General features: G+C 40.0%; 1 protein-coding gene across 1 annotated transcript; it reads left to right on the top strand.

The window, feature by feature from the left end:
• The first annotated feature begins 1,293 nt into the window (after window positions 1–1,293).
• LOC142078675 (carbonic anhydrase 3-like) lies at window positions 1,294–18,178 on the top strand. The gene is made up of 7 exons (XM_075141577.1): window positions 1,294–1,339; window positions 2,296–2,493; window positions 10,284–10,402; window positions 10,942–11,034; window positions 11,966–12,031; window positions 12,910–13,065; window positions 16,981–18,178. The coding sequence occupies exons 1-7, from the start codon at window positions 1,294–1,296 to the stop codon at window positions 17,098–17,100; spliced, it is 798 nt and encodes a 265-aa protein (XP_074997678.1). The 3' UTR covers window positions 17,101–18,178.
• Window positions 18,179–18,531: the final 353 nt, after the last annotated feature.

Raw genomic sequence — 18,531 nt, 5'->3', positions numbered from 1 at the left:
CTCTAATTCGCCTGGTAATTCCCTATGTGTCAGAATAACAAATATTTTTTAGGAGTCATTTGATTTCTGTGTGTCACATGCGAGTCACATAAGGAATGCATGCACACTTACAAGTATGCTTACAATTTTAAGTGCAATTCGGTGCATAACACCCTGCTAAGTGAAAGAAGAATTAGAGCTGAAACAAAACAAACAGATCCTATGCTTAATTTGATAATAAAGATTTTATCTGGAGCTGGGAGGAACTGGATCGTCAGCTAGTTTAGTGATTTCCAGTTTCCAAGAATCCTTCAGCACCTTTTTAAAGGCCAGGGGCAATTAATGCTACCGAATTTTTGCAGGGAAGCTGTTTACAAAGGCAGCAGGGAGCAGTGCTGGAACCCAAGCGTGTATGTGGGAATTTCATAGGGAAGGGTGTGAACCTGTGATAGCCGTTTGCACACAGAAGCTGTTGGACTCATCCCCTCGTCCCTGACCTCCAGATCTGGGTTATGCCACACATCCAGTGGGAAACACACCACCAGCGCGATCTCCTCGGGAGGGACCCGGCCTCTCCCAACCTGATGCGGACTTAAGGCAAACAGGCTTTCTACAAACAACCATAAAAAGCCCAACCAGCCTGCCTGTAACTGTAAATTTAATTTCAGAAGCCAGCCAGGCTAAGCTTCCTGGTTTATGTGCATGTCTGTCTCTGTGTGTAGGAATACATACCTTATTTGAATCTGAAAAAGACTCCTACATTGCCTGTACCTAGTTATGGACATTCGTGCTTTCCTGTACTCCCATTTACTCGGCGTCGAGGCAGGCAGCAGCAGCCCCTTTCCCCTCACCAGGCCTTCCCAGCACCGCCGCGGCTGGCCTCCTTTCCCCGCAGCCCCCCGACGCCAGGACAGCTGGGGAGCCACGCCGGGTCCCCCGCGCTGCCCCACGCCGCGATCACCCGCTGCACCCCACACACAGCGGGACCCCCTCGACCTCCGTCCCCTGCGGCAGCTCTCAGGAGAATCGCCCGGGACCCGGCGGCCGGAGGGGGCTGGGGGCGGCAGGCCGGTGGCGGGGCCGCCTCAGAGCAGGAGCGGCGGGGCGGCGGCGGCGGGCGGGCGGGCGGTGCGAGGCAGCGCGGCTCCCCCGCCCCCGGCGGCCGGGGCCCCGCTGTCTTTCCCGGCCCGCCGCGGCGGGGAAGGGCATGGAGTTGGCGGGAGTCTATAAAAAGGCACCGTGAGACGAGGCCACCGTCCTGCCAGAGCCGCCGGGACAGGCTGAGGCGCGGCACCGGGGCGCGGCAGCGGCACCATGATCAACCCCAACTACTACCCGTGGGGCTACGACAGCGACAACGGTGAGTGGGGGCGCGGGGCCGCGGCCCGGCCCGGCTCCTCTGCGGCCGCCGCCCCTGCAGGCAGCGGCTCTGGGAGCAAAACGCAGGCAGTGCGGGCGGCCCCACTTCGTGAGCGTGCGTGGAGGGGGAATGTGGGCTCCGGGCGGGCCTGGGTCTGTGTCTGCACAGCGGCGGCGCGGCGTGGCCGGTTGGTCGTCACTCGCAGGTGTGGAAGAGGCGAAGCTGGTGGAAGGAGAGGAAGAGAAGTAAGAGACCTTAGCACAGGTCCCTAAGTTAAATAAAGTCAGTTGTCCTACTGTTACCGTAACTTAAAATTTGACATAGCTTTAAAATCCAGCTTTAGGCTAGCCTTGATGCGGGAAGAGCAGTGCCGGTCTGCAGGGCAGCCACGATCCCTCCTGCCTGCAGAGGTTGGGAACGCGGGTGGCCTGCCTCTGCTGCAGGGAGGACAGCACGGCCTCGGTCAGGCGTTTTCCACATGAAGGTCTTGATAAAACCGTGATGATAATTAAATCCACATTTCAAATTCCTGTCTTCTTCTTCAGGTGTCAGTGGCCTTTTCTCTCTCCAGATGGGTACATGGTGCCACATTTGAATCATTTGGGTATATCCCATCATGTTTCTAGCCACTGCTGGACTTGGAGTATACACCTCTAGTTTCCTTCCTAGTGTCAGTCTCCTAATAGGTAAAGTCCTGAGATTGCTATGAGAATTTAGCTTCAGTTGAATGACTTGCAGTATCCAGTATTCCAGCTAGAATAATCTAATTGCTTTTTATACAGTGAAACTCTTGACAGGGCATGACTAACAACCAGGTGATTAGTAACCTACTTATTAATACATTTAATTGATGTTCTGTAGCTAAGCAAAGCCAAGCTTGCGTTTATTGTAACACAGGTATAATTCATACCTAGCTGGAAAAGGTTTTAATGATATTTCTATGTATTTTTTTCTAGGACCAGATCAGTGGCACAAAAATTACCCGATTGCTAAAGGACGCCATCAGTCACCTATTGAAATCAATAACAAAGAAGTGCATTACGATCACTCCCTACTACCATGGTTTGCTAGTTATGATCCTGGTGCAGCTAAGACCATCCTCAATAATGGGAAAACCTGCAGAGTTGTATTTGACGATTCTTTCGATAGATCAGGTTAGTTTTGTTTTCACCTCAAGCTGTCATTATATATCAATGACTATTTCTCAAGTTGCTTGGAAGACAGAGTGTGCTCTGAATGCTCATGGCTGACAGAAGGTCTCTGTGTACTGCCTGTGTGTGACGTACAGGTTTCTGTGACTCCAGTGCCCTGCACAACTGGTGGGAAAGGCCTGGGACTACTTTTAAAGTCCATAGGTAAAATCCTAGGGAATGGAGAGAGCTGCAAAGAAGCTTGGTGCAGGGTGAATTAAGGTGTAAGGTAAATTTCTGAGCTTGCAAAAGCCATTGCAGTTGTGTTGCTTTCCAGGAGCAAAGAGTCCAGGCTTTATCTATGAGGACTGAATTCCATTCAAGCTATTTGAGATGCCCAGCAGAACATCTTTAACTGTGCATATGGCTGAAGTTACAATATTTGAAAACTGTACCCATGTAATTTCTGATAAATGAAGTAATGAACCAGATGTTGCCACAAAGTCACGGTACTTAATCAGTTAAAACTCCCTTTGGCATTCATGAGATTTTGTCTTAATGAGGATTATAGGGCTAAGAAGTTCCAGTGTTTCAGCTTTAATGTCCAAAGTCTTTTATCCACTCATAGTTATGACAACATACAATATGCTGCATATATAATGCATAGCTTTTAAGAGTTAGTGGGTTATATATTTTGAAGAGATGTCTGTTCTGTTTAACAGGTGCTAGAAATATTTAGTTTATATTGGCAGAACCACTGACGTTTCATGTTAATACTGTTGGCTATATTTCAAAGGAAAAAACATTACTGAAAGAAGCATGAAATTGCTTTAGTACTGCGATAAAAAGGAAAACTCAAATGCATACCTCACTCTTTATTCTTGTATCAAGGTCAACAGAATTGTGTTATTATTTATAGTACATGGGATAATAAGAAAAGGAGAAAGAAATGTCCATTTCAGTAAAATATTGAAAAGTCTGTCTTTCACAGTGTACAGACTTATTTCTTAACTGCATTAAAAGTTGCAATTTCTATTACAATATAACTAGGATTGACAGCTGTAATTACTAGGAGGAATTTTACTAATAGGTTGATTGATCTTAAATATCTCTGGGCATGGATTTAATTTAATGGATTTTTAATGAGTGACTTGGGTTTCATGAAAACTGAGGATCAAAATGTATGTAAGACGGACTAGTTAATACACTATCAAAACTCACAAATGACTATGTCGTCAAGAGTTTGATTACTTTTCTAGCAAAGTGGGAATCTTCAATGTTATTTGAATAAATATATTATTGATATCAGATGATATGATACATCAGTAAAGAGATGTAGCTGTGGCATATGAGAACACCTCCGTAACCATTACTTACCATTTTTTACCATTTCTTGTATTTGTTGGAACAGCATCAAATAGCTCAGTGGTTGCATCTTCTGCATAAATGTCAATTATTGTTATAATTACCCAGATTTTGCACGGGAGGGTGTATCCAGGCACAGCAATCTACAGCATGGATGCAACACTGTGGCCAGAAAGAGCAGAAGGTTTCGGAATGTTCTGAATTTTTTTTCAGATGAACTGCTCAGTAACTGTTGTGTTCTGATCTCAGAAATAAAAAGTGACTCACTGGAAAAAAAGTAGGTGTATTTCTCAACTCTTTGAAGGCAAGAAACATTGAGTGTTTATTGTTATGTCTCCTTTGTTATACCATTGCCTGCAGAGTCTGTGGGTGGTGTTCCTTCTCTAATGTAATGCTAATTGCAGGAAGAATTCCACTGTGCATACTCCTACTGACTTGAGCATGTTTTAAGTTTTTTAGGATATGTACGGTGACTTATTTTTTGTGTAAAGGAACCACCAGCTGCATAATATATGCATATAGAATCATCATAGAATCATACAGGTTGGAAAAGACCTCTAAGATCATCGTGTCCAACCGTAGCAATCGTATAGGAATGAAGCTTTTATTCCTTTGGAACAAAGACATTCTATCTATCTATCTATCTGTCTGTCTATCAATCAATCACTCTGTCTATCTATCTGAATTATTTCTGAGTTAACCAGAAAACTAGGGGCTTCCTTTATTTTCTTGACTTTTTCAGATAGAGTGGTCGTACCCATATCTGTAGTTCTATCTAGATTTTCATTAGATTGCCGAATAAATTGCCAAGGTGAGTGATAAAACGAATTTCTTTGGATGTCTCCAAGTTTTACTTCCATTGTGTCTTCTCTGCCAGGAATGCTTTGAATATTCACCGTTGGGACAGTTTCTTAAATGATTAGAGAGAATCTTCTGGGGAAAGTGCCATCCAATGTAATTCACATATTATGTTGAAAAAGGCCTTATTACTGTTATCTTTGGATTAGTCTAGTGGAAAGAACTGGAGAATTTATATTAGCCATTTATAAAGTCTGATTGACTTTAAGAATCTGCTATGCAATTGAAGGCTTTGATGACAGATACTTGCTTTAGGAGCAGTGGCATATGAGAAGACCTCCATGACCATTACTTACCATACATGTTAATGGATTGTGGACTCAGTTGCCCATCTTACCATACCTATGTGGAAGAAGGACCTTAAGCACCGTAAAATCATTGCAGGAGGAGGCTGAAGTCTCAAAATGCAGGAAAGAACTGGGAGCTGAAATCAAAACCTCCTAGGTAGCTGTGTCCAATAAAACCCACACCAGAACTTGAGTACTTTGGCAGCCTAGCACTGCTATGTTTTTTGGCCTGAATGGCAACTGAGATACTCTTTTAGATCCAGCAGTGACTCTGGCTTTGTTTTGAATTAGGGCTGCAATCTTATTTCTACTAGCAGAGTCCATTTGCTTTTAAAATTCGAAAAATATCATGCCAGAGAAGTGTCCTGAGAGCACCTAACTGGTGGGACCATTGCCATGATGCTGTGTGAGATATCTAGCTTGTAACTTCCTTACAATTAATGACTCTTTGGCTTTCTTTATGGTTACATGGTTACATCAAGGTGTTCAATCATTTAGTAAACAGTAAAGATACATAAGCCTTGTACTGGAATCCAGACACAGCAGCTAGGGAGCTGTGCTTAAGGCTATGTCAAATGGATGCCTTCTTTCATCTTCTCACTTTGTCTGTGGCTTTTGTTATCTCCTTGGCACTTTCTATGGAAGTTCATCGGCCAAACAGATTCCTACTTCTCCTTTTACTGACTTTCTGATGGATGACATTTAAGAGCTTGGAGTACCTCAGTGCAGGCACACTTTCTTACAAGGTTACCTAGATGCTGTTTGCAGAATCTTTCAATTTTGTATAAAGGAATGTGTGCCTTTGGAAGTGGATGATGCAAAAAAAATTTAAAAAGGCAGTTACTGTAAGTAGTGAGAGCTTGTTGATATCGGTCTCTTTTAGCATGACTAGTGCTTGTGGACAGCATTTCCTAGAGTACCACTTTGTGGGAAATCTCATTTATCTTTGCAAATGAGATTTTGATTATCAATTTTTGGTGAATAAATATTTATTTGTGGACTGGTTCTAAAACAATGAGGACAAAACCCAGTAACTTTAATTAAAACTGGGGGAAGTCTGTCCATAGACACTCAAGTTTTGGTTGATTCCTGCAAAAAGTTACGCAACATTTTGTGTACTGAATTTACACCGAAACAAGCCAGTAGCCATTCCAAGAACAGCACAAATAAATCCCAGTGCTTGTGTAGCTGTGGTACATACCACTCGATGGCTATACCATATACCACAAAAGGCAGCAAAGTTAAATTCTTCCTTCAGTGTTTAGCATATCTATCATTTGTAGTGTCTGCGTGACGGTACTGAGTGTTAATATGAGCACTGCAGAGCTTGGGTACGGGGAATTTAGGAGTTGAGTTTCTGTTAACTTTGAACTTCCATTGTTAGAGGTAAAAATACTTGAACAGTCAAGGGCCTGCTGAGGCTACAGTTGCGCAGTGGCCTGTCAGTTTTCTGCCCCTGGAGATGGGGATTTCAGCCCTACTGTAGATCACAAAGATGATTTGGGAGCTCACTGATGAACAGGCTGTGATCAAGAGGCACAAAACTGGAAAAGGTGTGTTGCTGTGCAGGTGAGGGTGGGTGGCATGCTGATAGACTTCTGTCAGACACTTCTCTTCCCCAATGTGTCCCTGTAAGAGTACAAAGTTCAAATACAAACAAAAGTAATTCTTCTGCATATCTATTCAGTGCTTGCTTAAAACAAATTTCAGTGAGAACTGAAATTTCAATTCCAAAAGCTTCCAGGAAACACATTTTATCCCTGCAGTTAGCCAGACCGTTGCAGTACAGAGATCCTCTTTTGAGCAGAGGCTTTTTTATAACATCTAAAATGTGGCAGTGACATTAAAAAGCTGTGTTTTTTATGCTGCACTGTTAGATTCTGTTATAAAGCAGCATAACAAAGGTAATGTGTCTTTTTCAATTGTCATGCAGTAATACCTTACTAATTTAATTTCACTGTGGTTTACCAGTTCATTTTATGGATTTGGCAGGATGCGAGGATCTTACAGCTGATCTTGTAATAACAGTTATTTCTTCTCATGTTTATAAACCTAAGTCGCCTCATGAGTCTGCTCCTTGCGTTTTTCCACCTGACTTTCACGGTATGCCTTCATAGCAAACAGGGAAGGCATTTGCGTAGGCATAACTTTGCCAATTAGCGCAGTTTGACATGAGCGCGGATTAACAACCAGACCCCTACCTAAGCTGCTCAGCAAGTGGATGCACTTATTTCAAAACCTTGTCGCATTTCTGTTCATAAGGACACCCTGCTAACTAAGGTAAAGTGAGTGGAGCAGCCATCTCCACTCAAACTGCATCACACCTTCATTTTGCTGTGTAAACATGCAGAATGAGATAGAGAGTTTTTTCTCACCTTAGTCACATCGTTCTGTGCAACACTTGCCCTCTCTGGGGCAAACATCTGCCTCAGCGATTACATTGAGAGTGGAAAAACCCCATTCTTTTATTAGCCAGTTCTGTCTCGTGCTGCTCAGTTTATGACAGATCAAATAAAAGGTGAGCTTTTCTACTGGAACTGACGTCCATGTGTGCATCCACGTAGGATTGCTCTGTGAGAGACCGTTCTTCAGTGTGGATGGGGGGACTCGGAATTTGAGCGAGCGCTTCAGACTGACATGACATTTTTATGTCTGGTATCAGGCACTGGTGGAGGGTGATATGCGAACCCATATAAAAAGAGTCAGTCACTGAGCAATGGGATGAGAGTTTGCAATGGTAAGGCACCAAAAAGGAGTGAATACTTTTCTCCCTTGTCTTCCTGGGCTGGTTTGTATATTCCTGCAGCTGGGCTATGTTATTTTAATGACAGCATGTTTGATGGAGTTACATTTTGGTAAGTCTGCCGTGGCCATCCTGTTACATCCTGTAGAGCAGAAACAGGAACAGAAATGCCACGTTTCCAATATTCAGAAGTAAGTCCAGCCATTCAGCTAGCCATGTGAAAAGGATTACACAGTATTTTAGAGGACTAAGAGAAAAGCTGGCTGCCCGTATATCGGGGGGTGAGCCTGCAGGCTCCTTTTTTTAAAGCTCTTGCTTTTCGTTTCATGCAGTGTCATAGGTAGAAGCTCAGAGTGAGTCATGGGGCCTTCTAGAAAAGCATCCTTTTGTAAGTGTTTTGTGGTAGGAAAACAGCTGTCGCAGCCTTAAAACTGGGAGTCTCAGGTATTTAAGGTGAACATTTCCTGTGTAATAATTGTTAGAATAATTCCCTGTTACATATAAATATGTAAATATATAAAAATAAAAGTATATTTCAACACCACTGAAAAGCAATTTAAAGATACCGTAGTTTCTTTTATAAACTCTTACGTCATATTCTTTTTCTAACTGTTATATGGGTGTGTATTTATTTGTGTTAGTATTTTCTGAAAAAAAACCCCCAAGAGGATAAATATACCTTTGGAATTTAGATTCCAAGCCACATGTTTAAAAAAAAAGAATATTTCTTTTACTAACTTTGAGCTATGTAGACATCATCTGGGATTTTTCATGTTTTAGATATTGGAGAACTTCATTCTTGTAACTGTTTTGTTTACTTTACCTTTTTTAAAGCATAGGGAAATTTCATTTAGTGACATAGGGATATTTCATTTTCTTGCCGTGTCATTTCATGTATTTCTATGTTTTATACGACACACTTGCAATTAAAAGAAAGAAAACACCTTTTTGTCCTACAGGAGATGTTGGCTTATAGGCATCTTAGTCTTTGCATCATTCTGTCTGCTTAAAGTGTGCTAAGTAAAAGCTGCCGTCTATTTATAGGTGAGTGAAGCAGGAATGTGTTGGCACGAGGTGATGCAGAGCTTCACCTAATGCCCAATTGAAAATGTCCACTGATGGCTCATCAGTGGAAATAATGTCACGTTTTTACCTTAAACTGGATTATTTGGTCTTACAGATCTATTTTAATGGAGAATTGATGGCATTGTCAGCTACTACTGTTACCATGTCTGCATCGGCCACAGTACTGAATGTCTGTGGGAATAAGTAAAAGGAATTTGCTGAGAATAACAGCTTGCTCTTAATGTTCAATAAAGAATATTCTTAGTACTTTATTTCTTGAGATGATTGTGGATTTCATTCCCTTTCAGATCTAAGGATGTTTTTCTCTAGCATATAAAGACCTGTTCTTGAGAACTGCTGAATGGTTTATAGGAATGCTATAACTTCTATCTCCAAATAAAGTGAATGAGAATTTAATATTAATTAGTATTTGGTGAATGTTGAAGAAGTTCTTCCCTTTTTATTGTGACGTCCTTTCAAATACACCACCTTCATTTGATATATAGTGTAAAAATGTTAAGATTATTTAGAATACTGTTCATCACAGGCTGAACTTTTCTTTAGGAAAATAGCTTGTATTCTCAGTGATTGCTTTTCTGGCTCATTTGCTGTTTTCTTTCTCCTCTTCCATAGCCAGAGGAAGCATCCATTGTAGCAGAAGCAGCATCGGTAATTTCATAGCTTTTAAAACAAATAAGTCATAGCCTGCAGTAAGAGAGACAGTTTGTAGTGTTTTGTGGGAATTTGTTTATCATCTAGCACTTCAGTAGTTTATCTTAATCATGGCTATTTTTGTGTGCTTTGATATAGGTACCTATTAGATGGAATTCAGGGGGAGATTAAGACATCTAAATTTAGGTGTCTTATGTGGGCTTTTAAAAGTAGGTGGGTTATGTCTCTAAACTCCCATTCTAGTCAACAGAGATGGAGTCACATTTAATCAATGGAGTCCAGAGAGCTATTCAGGTCTCCATCTGTTGAGTGTCTACCTTAAGGCAAGCAGAATTACTCTAGAGGCGTGACTGTTCTGATTAGGAGCTTACTTCAGTTACCCAAACATAGGCATCTCATGCCATTTTTGATAACCTAATGTATTTCACCTTGTCTCCAGATACTGCTTTAGAAAAGTGCAGTTCTTCTACAGATCTTGTATCACATTTTCCAGTCCTGTCCAGGTGTCTTTGGAATATCCCAGAAGGTGCTAGATGCACCTTCTCTATTGATAGAGAAGATCAATAGATCTCTATTGACTATAATGGAAGCCTAGACACGAATAATTTTAATCTGCCTGTAAGAGCATATAGCTGAAGATGGTTGCCTGAAGTGCTGCTGAAATCAGTGCAGATTTCCAAGAGGTACTCAGTATTCTCAGAACGTAGAGCATCTGTACAATAAATATGTAAATATGTATGTAAATATTTTAAATATATATCTATTTCTTTTAAAAGAATTGGCAGATACGTGAGTCTAATGCTGTTGCAGATTATCACTTGCAGTGCTGAGAGGTGGGCCGCTTTCAGGAGTCTACAGGCTGCGTCAGCTTCACTTTCATTGGGGTTCGTCTGACAATCATGGCTCTGAGCATGTTGTGGATGGAGTGAGATATGCAGGAGAGGTAAGGTTCACCACTTTTTACTTTAAAATAAGGTGTGAAATAACATTTGTCATTATCATTCAGGTGGGACAAAATTTGTCATTTGTTTGTCATTTGTTTGCTTTTCAAGGAGTTCTTTATTTATCTGTGACATTTTATTCTTACTCCCATCGCTTCTTATATATGTGAATCAGGATGAAGTAATTCTCACAGCATAAGAAAAGAAAAATACTATGTGAAACAAAAGTTTCCGTGTTCTCAAACCAACGTGGTTTGAAACATACGACAGCAAGACTGAATGAGAAGCAATGCAAACTTACTAAAACAGTATTCTGAAAGTATAGTATTATTTTAAAGCAAATAGTCATTTAAATGGAAATATATAGCTGATATAACTCACATATGAATTGCTGTCCCTTTTTTCCTTTTTCTTTTTGGAAGGCCTAATCATCATTTTTGTTGCCCCAAACTCTCTCGTGTATATGAAGAACTCTAAATTCACCCTCTGATAGCTTGCTATTCAATAATGGATTTTTTTTACATGTTTTCTTTGTTTCCAGCTACATTTGTTACACTGGAATCCCAAATACAGTAATTACCTTGATGCTGTGAGAAGAACTGATGGAATAGCTGTTTTGGCCGTATTTTTGCAAGTAAGTAGCAGCATGCAACCCTTCTTTGTACTTCTACTATAGCGTTTTCTATTCTTAGAGGGTTAAAAAAGCAAAACCCTCTGAATATATTTTCTAGGGATCATACCACATTGGAGGGCTTGACTTTCAGTAATGCATGCTTTTCAAGTTATAGAGCGTGAGTCATGTTATTTCAAATGGTATCCAATACTACACACACTTGTCCCAGCAGCTGTTGTGTCACTGTGTGGCTGGTGGAAGCTGTAAATCCAGATGTATTTGCCCCTGCTTTGGGGACACGATGTCAGTAGTGGCCCTCTGACCAATAGTAGTCAGCTGTCTTCTGTGCTAATCATGGACTGATTTCAAGGACAGATACCGCTCCTAGGCTTTTCATGTACTTTCTCCCAGGCAAAACTAACTCACAGACAATACATGTAACTCATCCTTTTTTAAAATCCTTTTGGGGTCTGCAGTCTTAGCCTGAAATATCGGCCTTTGCTCTCTCTTGTTTAATTAGTATTCACTAGAGATAGAAAGGTGGATGTTTGTGTTGAGATCCACAATTGCAAACAGTAGAACTGACCATGAAATCTGGTTTTTAAACTAGAATGAGTTTTTTCCTGAATTCTGTACTTGAGTCTGAAGAGTTGTTTATCTTTGTTAGGCTAAAATTCAATGTCAACGGGAATAGCTGAATTGTGAAATTACCCATGATGCTGAGTTTCTGTACTAATATAATTTCCTCATTTGGATCATAATTTCTGTTGGGGTACAAACAGAGGGTACAGACAGAAGACATAGCTTACTAAGCTGGTAGGGGTGATAGGTTGGGTTAATGCATTGTAATTTTATAGTTGTTATATATTTAGATGCACGTATAAAAAATAGGAGAAAGAAGAAAACTGGTCGAGCAGATCTCTTTGGTTAGCTTATGCTTTCTTCTTTACAGGTAGGGAAAACTCCCAAACCGGAGATGAAGAGAATTCTTGAAGAAATAAATGCTATCAAAACAAAGGTAACAATTGGGCTTTCCATTATAGGAAGATTGCTGCAAATTCTCAGGACAAAAAAAAAAACCAAGAGGCATGACTTTAGTTTTCAAATTCTGCTCTGCAACATTGCCGGAATATACTTGTGAATAAAACCATGGGTGGCTTTTCTTTAACAAGAAAAGTCCTTTCCCCCATTTACATATGAGCCTTCTTTGGCTTTAGTGGGCCTTACAATTTTGTGAAAATGAGAGTCATCTCGCCAAACTTTACTCACCTAAGAATTAGGCATGGAGTCTTACTCTTCAGTGGTCAGTGACAAAAGAAAGACACCTTTGGAAATTGGTCCATTCAGTCTTGAAATAGGTTGCCTAATGGACCTCTGGAAATGCCACTGACTAGACACCTGTGTCCCAGATAACATTAAGTGATAAGAATCTCACATTTCATAGGCTGTCTTGTTTGTTATTAGCAAAAATATTATAAATCTAGAGTACCTGTCTCACTTCATTATATGGTGACCTAATCCAATATTCAATAGATAGGCAGAATTTCCGTAAGAGAGGAGGCCAGAAGGAAGAGGATTTCTGCACAGAAATGAGTGAAGCACATTGGTACTGGACGCAACTTCACATGAGTTAGCTTAGGTAGAAGAAGCAGGATCATGGAGTTGGATGTTGTGTCATGCTTCTCTGGGCCCATCTGTGAGGGTCATTCAGTCCACTTATCTTTACACTGCATCATTATGTCCTGTATAGATGTGTGCTTAGTTTCCTTAGTTCATACCTTTGAAGTATGTGAGTCACTCTCTGTTTCTTAAAATACCAGAGCTGCATCTTTACCTCATCTTGACTAGAGCTGTTGAAGAGTTTTCTCTTTGGTTTTGTTGTGTTTTTTTTTAAAGGGGAAAGAAGCTCCTTTTCCAAACTTCGATCCTTCAATTCTTTTCCCTAAATCTCATGACTACTGGACATACCATGGGTCTTTCACTACTCCACCTTGCGAAGAGTGCGTCACCTGGATTGTTCTTAGAGAGCCTATCATAGTCAGCTCAGACCAGGTAAACTTCAAATAGGTAGTGTTTTACCCACTTCTTTTTAGTTACATGCCATAACCTGATATTATTCTTTTGACAAGGAAAATGCTTATGAAATTGCATGATTAAAAGGACAGTGAAGAACTGAATGCCTTAGAAACTATCTTGGGACTCCATAGGGAACCTGTAAAAATCTTCAAAGGACTGCAGTCTACAGCCTAATATGTCCAATCAACCTATTAGACACATCTTTTTATCTGTCTGTGTATGACTCCTACATTAACTAATTGAGCAGAGATGATGACCTTCTCTACTTGGAACAGCTCATTGTTTCCTAGCCCACGTCAGACATCATGGTGATTCAAATCCACAGACATCAGAAAGCTTTATAAATCAGTAAAATCATAACACAGTATAGATGGTAAGACTTCATAGCAGTTTGGAGTGTGACTGACAGCAAGCAGCAGTTACTATATATGAGAGTTCTTGTTCCTGTGGGCAAGAGACCTCTTGTGACATCAACTAAAGAAAAGAGTAGTTCTCTTTTTGTTTCTCAGTCCCTGTGTTCCCAAGATATTAACTCTTGCTAGTAGGAGAGGGTGGAGCTGGATGTGGCTCATACCTTTTATTTTGCAAAGAGCTCAAAACACTGTATTACACCAAGAGCCAAGGTAGGAAAGCTCAAGCCATTAACTTGCATTTTCCTGCAACCATTTAAATCAGAACATTGACACATTTAGCTAAAGCTTATGTTAGGTTTGCACCAACAACTTTGATTATGCAGGATTTTTTCAACCATTTTTACGGTCTCAAGCTTCCTCACGTAAAGTGTTCATTGCTTATCATGATGAATGTTTGAGGGTAATCACTGGACAAATTATGAAATAAAGCTGCTATGAAAAAGTGACCATCTGCAATGAAATGCAGTGGAACAGTTAGATACCCTAACTACCTTGCACACTGAATGAAGCAGGAGTCCAGTGGTCCAACGTAATGCAGCTGAGCCTTTCCAACTTTTTGAACGTTTTATTTTCTAAATGTGTCTCTTATAGCATGCTTCTTTCAAAAACATCTTTTATCAGAATACAAATTTAATGGGATTGGTGATTCTGTCTGCCCCATATTCTAGATGGCATCACGTAACCAAGAAAATTGTGGCAGTATTGTATCAGGTGCTTGATACCCATGTTTCTGGAAGGTATACCAGCTAAATTTTCACAAACAGGAGCAGCATCAGATAATTATAATTTCTTGTTAGTTTGAAAGCCTTCTCTGGTCACTTACCATAATGAAATATTTCTTGTTAATTCTTATTCCCCCTCAATCCCATTTATAGAAATTTGAATGCCGTTTTTCATCACGTTTCAGCCTATGATTCTACTTGTACCACACAAGTCAGTTTTCTCATCTGAGATTATTCCTCTACTTAGCAGATTATAATGATACGATATCACAAATTTCAAGACTACAGGATAGTAAGAGCATGAACATTAATCAAGTGACTGACATATTTTGTAGATATTATATGTAGACACATAACTTTTCATTTTAGGTTCTCAAGGTGATACGGTGCTTCATTCTATTGATTGATGTGCATGTATCATAAAAAAAATCTATTTTCTAGTACTTTGTATTTATGTGGCTCTTTATCTTTTAAAGAATAGAACTCAGGTGTGATGGGAACCTTAGCTGGCAAGAGATGAAATATGGTAATGTATTCATATAACTTACAGCTTAATTTTCACAGCTTATTGAATTGATCTGCTTCCTGTTTTCTTGCCCATCCGAAAATTAAAATATGTGGGCTATTTTGAAGCTGACACTTGTGTGAAAAATACAGATATGGTCTGACTGGTTTTCACAAAATAAATCTGCTTAGAGGTTTATATTACAGAAGATCAACTACAGATTTTGTTGGGAAAAGTGTAGTCATTACTGAGCATCTCTGATTTAAAATACGTTTTTAAAGGAATAACTAATCATCTCATTGATCCAGGTTCATGAAAAGACTTTTTGATCCCTGCTGTATTTTGGTCATGGCCTTTTTATCTGAAGTTAGTGAGTTTGGGAAACATACAGATTGTTCTCTAACTGGCCCTACTGTAGAAAAAATGGAGCATTTTAGGTAAAAAGGTAATTACTACATACAGATGGGACATTGGCTCTTATCCTGAGACAACTGCTTTTCAGGCAGAATTGGCAGCGTATACAAATACAATAGAAAGACTTTCCTCACTCCAGAGTGCCTGCAGTCTAAATAATGTATTCATAAAAGAGGATTGTGTTACCAATTATTTCTAATCCTAGACAGTGTACTACCATGGCAGCCTCATTAATAGTAATTATTTTAAGTGTGTGTGCATTTACAGTGGATCGCTTGGATGCTTTTGCAGCCAGATAGTAGTAGTATATTAGCCACAAGGATAAGTGCAGTCACTGTGAATCAGTACTCTGCAGGAAAAATCAATTCACCAGAAACCCCTGTGAGATGTAGAGTGGGTGGCCTAGCTGCTCAGATTACTTTTAATGAAAGGGTAGGAATTTAACTGTGGAATAACTCTATCCAATTGCAGGCTAATTTTTTCACCTTTATGTAGCTATAGCCTGAATATATGCTTTTTTCTTTTACTGATTAGGGCAGATCTTCCACAAATAATAATAAACCCCAACAATCTCTTCTCCAATAGTCCTTTATCAGTATTAACAAAACTGATGAACTGTTTTCATCTCCTACTGTTCCCATACAAACTATTCTTCATCTGAAATCTGAAATTTAATTTCAGATTAATAATCCAGCTGATGCATATTATACTGGTTATAAATATGACCTCATCATTTTTCAGGCAAACTGAGATAGCTGGCTTTTCTGAGCCACGTAGTGAAGAGCAACGTTGAGATGCCTGAGCTAACTCAGTCCTAAACTGGAATGAGTATAGTCACAGTGAAGCCAGCTTTTGCAGCCTAGACAGAAGTTCTGCTTCTATTGGACTTGAACTCTGTACCATAAAAGGTAGATACATCAGCGTATTGAAGTAAAGTTGATGTGTGCCATGCATGGGGCTACATTTTCAAGTGTACACATGGGGAAATGTGTACATCCTTTTCATGGTAAGCCATTCAAACAGGGAGGTGTCAAGTGTCTGAATCACAGCTGATAACGCTTTCTGTGTAATGTTGTGCATGGCAGTGACAACAAATGAACATAATGTATCTGTAAGTGGGTATATGTGTTGCATCCTTTGAAAATCAGAAAGCAGCAGAGGGAGAGCATTATACAGTTTTGAAGAGTATTGGCAGAACTCTTCTTACGGCATCCCTCAAAAAAAACATACCTTGGTTAAAAAAAAAATGGCCAAGGAGAGTCAAGCTGCAGACCCTGTTTACAAACCATTTTAAACCTTGACCAAGTCATTATCCAGATTTACATTCCTGTTATTAATAACGGACATTTTTGTGTCACTGGAGCAGAATATGTCCTCTGCTACAGACCCACCACGGAAATAAACAATTAGTTTCTAATTTAGCCTTAACACCTTGCAATTCCAGAAGCTTCTTACCAATCAGACACTAAGGCAGGGTTAGAGTAGGAGAGGTTTGTTAGGGCATAGGCTATTCTATTCGCATTTTCCGAGGACTTCCCACAGTTTCTGCAGCTGTACAGAGTTCTGTAGACAGTACGTAAATGACAGTACTTTTCACAATCCTGTTCAGATAGGACCTTTTTTTTTCTGTCTTGGCTATTTCTAAGAATATTACTGCTAGGAAAAGAACATGAGTACAGTTCTTTTGGTGATGGGGTGAAGGACATCTTCACAACTTTGACGGAGACTTTCTCCCCAGCTTCTGAGGCTGGGCCAGCCTCCTTGGTTTAATTGTTGGACTGTGGATTTGATCCCAGAGGACTTCCATCAGGACACTTCGATTTTTGCTCTCCTGCAGATGGCGAAGCTCCGCAGCCTGTCCAAGAATGCCGAGAATGAACCTGACCTCCCCCTCGTTGATAACTGGCGCCCGACTCAGCCTCGGTATTTCAGGATGGTGAGCGGATCATTCCTCTAGGACCTGGCTCAGGTTGGGTGTCCCTGAGTGAGGCAACCTCTAGAACTAAGAGATGGTTTTGTTTTGAGACCTCTGTTGCATTTAGACAGAACTCCAGCTGTAGGTCCAGAGGCTGAAACTTTGAGTCGTGAAATGTGAATTTCACTTTCAGAGCATAACATTTAGTTAGGCAAATCCTATCATTAAAATGGAAGTAGAGAATCTGTTTGGCTCTTCATAACTGCTTTAACATTAGCTTTTGTTAATAGTACAAAGGAAGAAAGAAGATGCTACTAACAACTACAGAACAATTTCCTATTGCCCACATGTCCCTTGATGCTTGCCTTATTCCATGCTAAAGAGGTTGCAGTTAAGAGAAGTAATTGTTTTCAGCATAAAAGCATATTTTTCAGTAGTTGTTTTCAGCATTATCCATATCCTGCTCTGAGCTGCACCAGTTAATCACAAGGCATTCTTGGAAATAAATGAGAGCACTGTTTTGGTATTTGAACTCACATAAAATATGAAAGGATAAAAAATTGCTTCATAACCATTGATAAAGAACTAAGCTTTTAACTTCTTAAAACAAAAGACAGGTGAAACAGAGATCTGTTCTGAAAATTGTATTCACTGAGTTATGTGTAGTTAAAACTATGGAATGGGGGAAGAGCTGTTTCTGTTTGTGTCACAACTGATTGTCCATATTAAAAGACTAATTTGCATTTTAGTGTTGTAGCAATCAAAGTGACATGGATTTTGAGAACTTGGTCTTTGTATCCTGAATATATATTTTCTCCATGTATGCAAGTGGCTTTTCTGTGTAAAAGGGTGTTAAGATAGCAAGAGTTCTTAATCTTTCTAGTGGTTTTTTGGGGCAGATTCTCACTTCATGTACAAATATAATTGATCCTGCTGTCAGTGAGATTTGTGCAGAAATATCTGAAACCACAGTTTGACTCTCCTGATCAAAATGCAGTTAACCAGGGTGTTCTTGTCTCTTGTTTTGGCATAAAGAACAATGAAACAGGATTGTAAGCCTATACTTGAAATAACAGTATTTCTGCATTAAAAAATCCAACAATAATAAATACATTTATTTAAGAATTTTTCTTCTGTATGTTTTTTTCCAATTTTAGAAACATGTAAAAATAACAGAATTTTAAAGAAAGACTTGTGAATGTCCTCTGTAGTACACCTTCATTGAAATTGATGATGGATGGTATCTTTTTCAGATGTTTGTTTGAACTACAAGAGTACTGATAATATTTCATGTGACTGCAAACAAGGAAATAGCATCTTAAATATGCTACATCATCGAGACATCCACATCTATCCTTTTAGTGCGATCACCTGTCGTGGTTTAACCTGGCAGGCAGCCAAATACCACGCAGCCACTCACTCACTCCCCCCGCCCCCCCAATGGGACGGGGAGAGAATCGGAAGGGTAAGAGT

Source organism: Calonectris borealis, chromosome 2 (assembly GCF_964195595.1).
Source record: "Calonectris borealis chromosome 2, bCalBor7.hap1.2, whole genome shotgun sequence".
NCBI lineage: Eukaryota > Metazoa > Chordata > Aves > Procellariiformes > Procellariidae > Calonectris > Calonectris borealis.
The sequence above is the reverse complement of the archived record's forward strand: the minus strand, read 5'-3'. Positions and strand labels throughout refer to the sequence as shown.

Coding starts and splice junctions, on each gene's coding strand:
- LOC142078675 (XM_075141577.1), top strand. CDS start 1,294: ATGATCAACCCCAACTACTACCCGTGGGGCTACGACAGCGACAACG. Junction 10,403..10,941: donor GAGTGAGATATGCAGGAGAG/GTAAGGTTCACC, acceptor CTTTGTTTCCAG/CTACATTTGTTACACTGGAA. Junction 12,032..12,909: donor TAAATGCTATCAAAACAAAG/GTAACAATTGGG, acceptor TTTTTTTTAAAG/GGGAAAGAAGCTCCTTTTCC.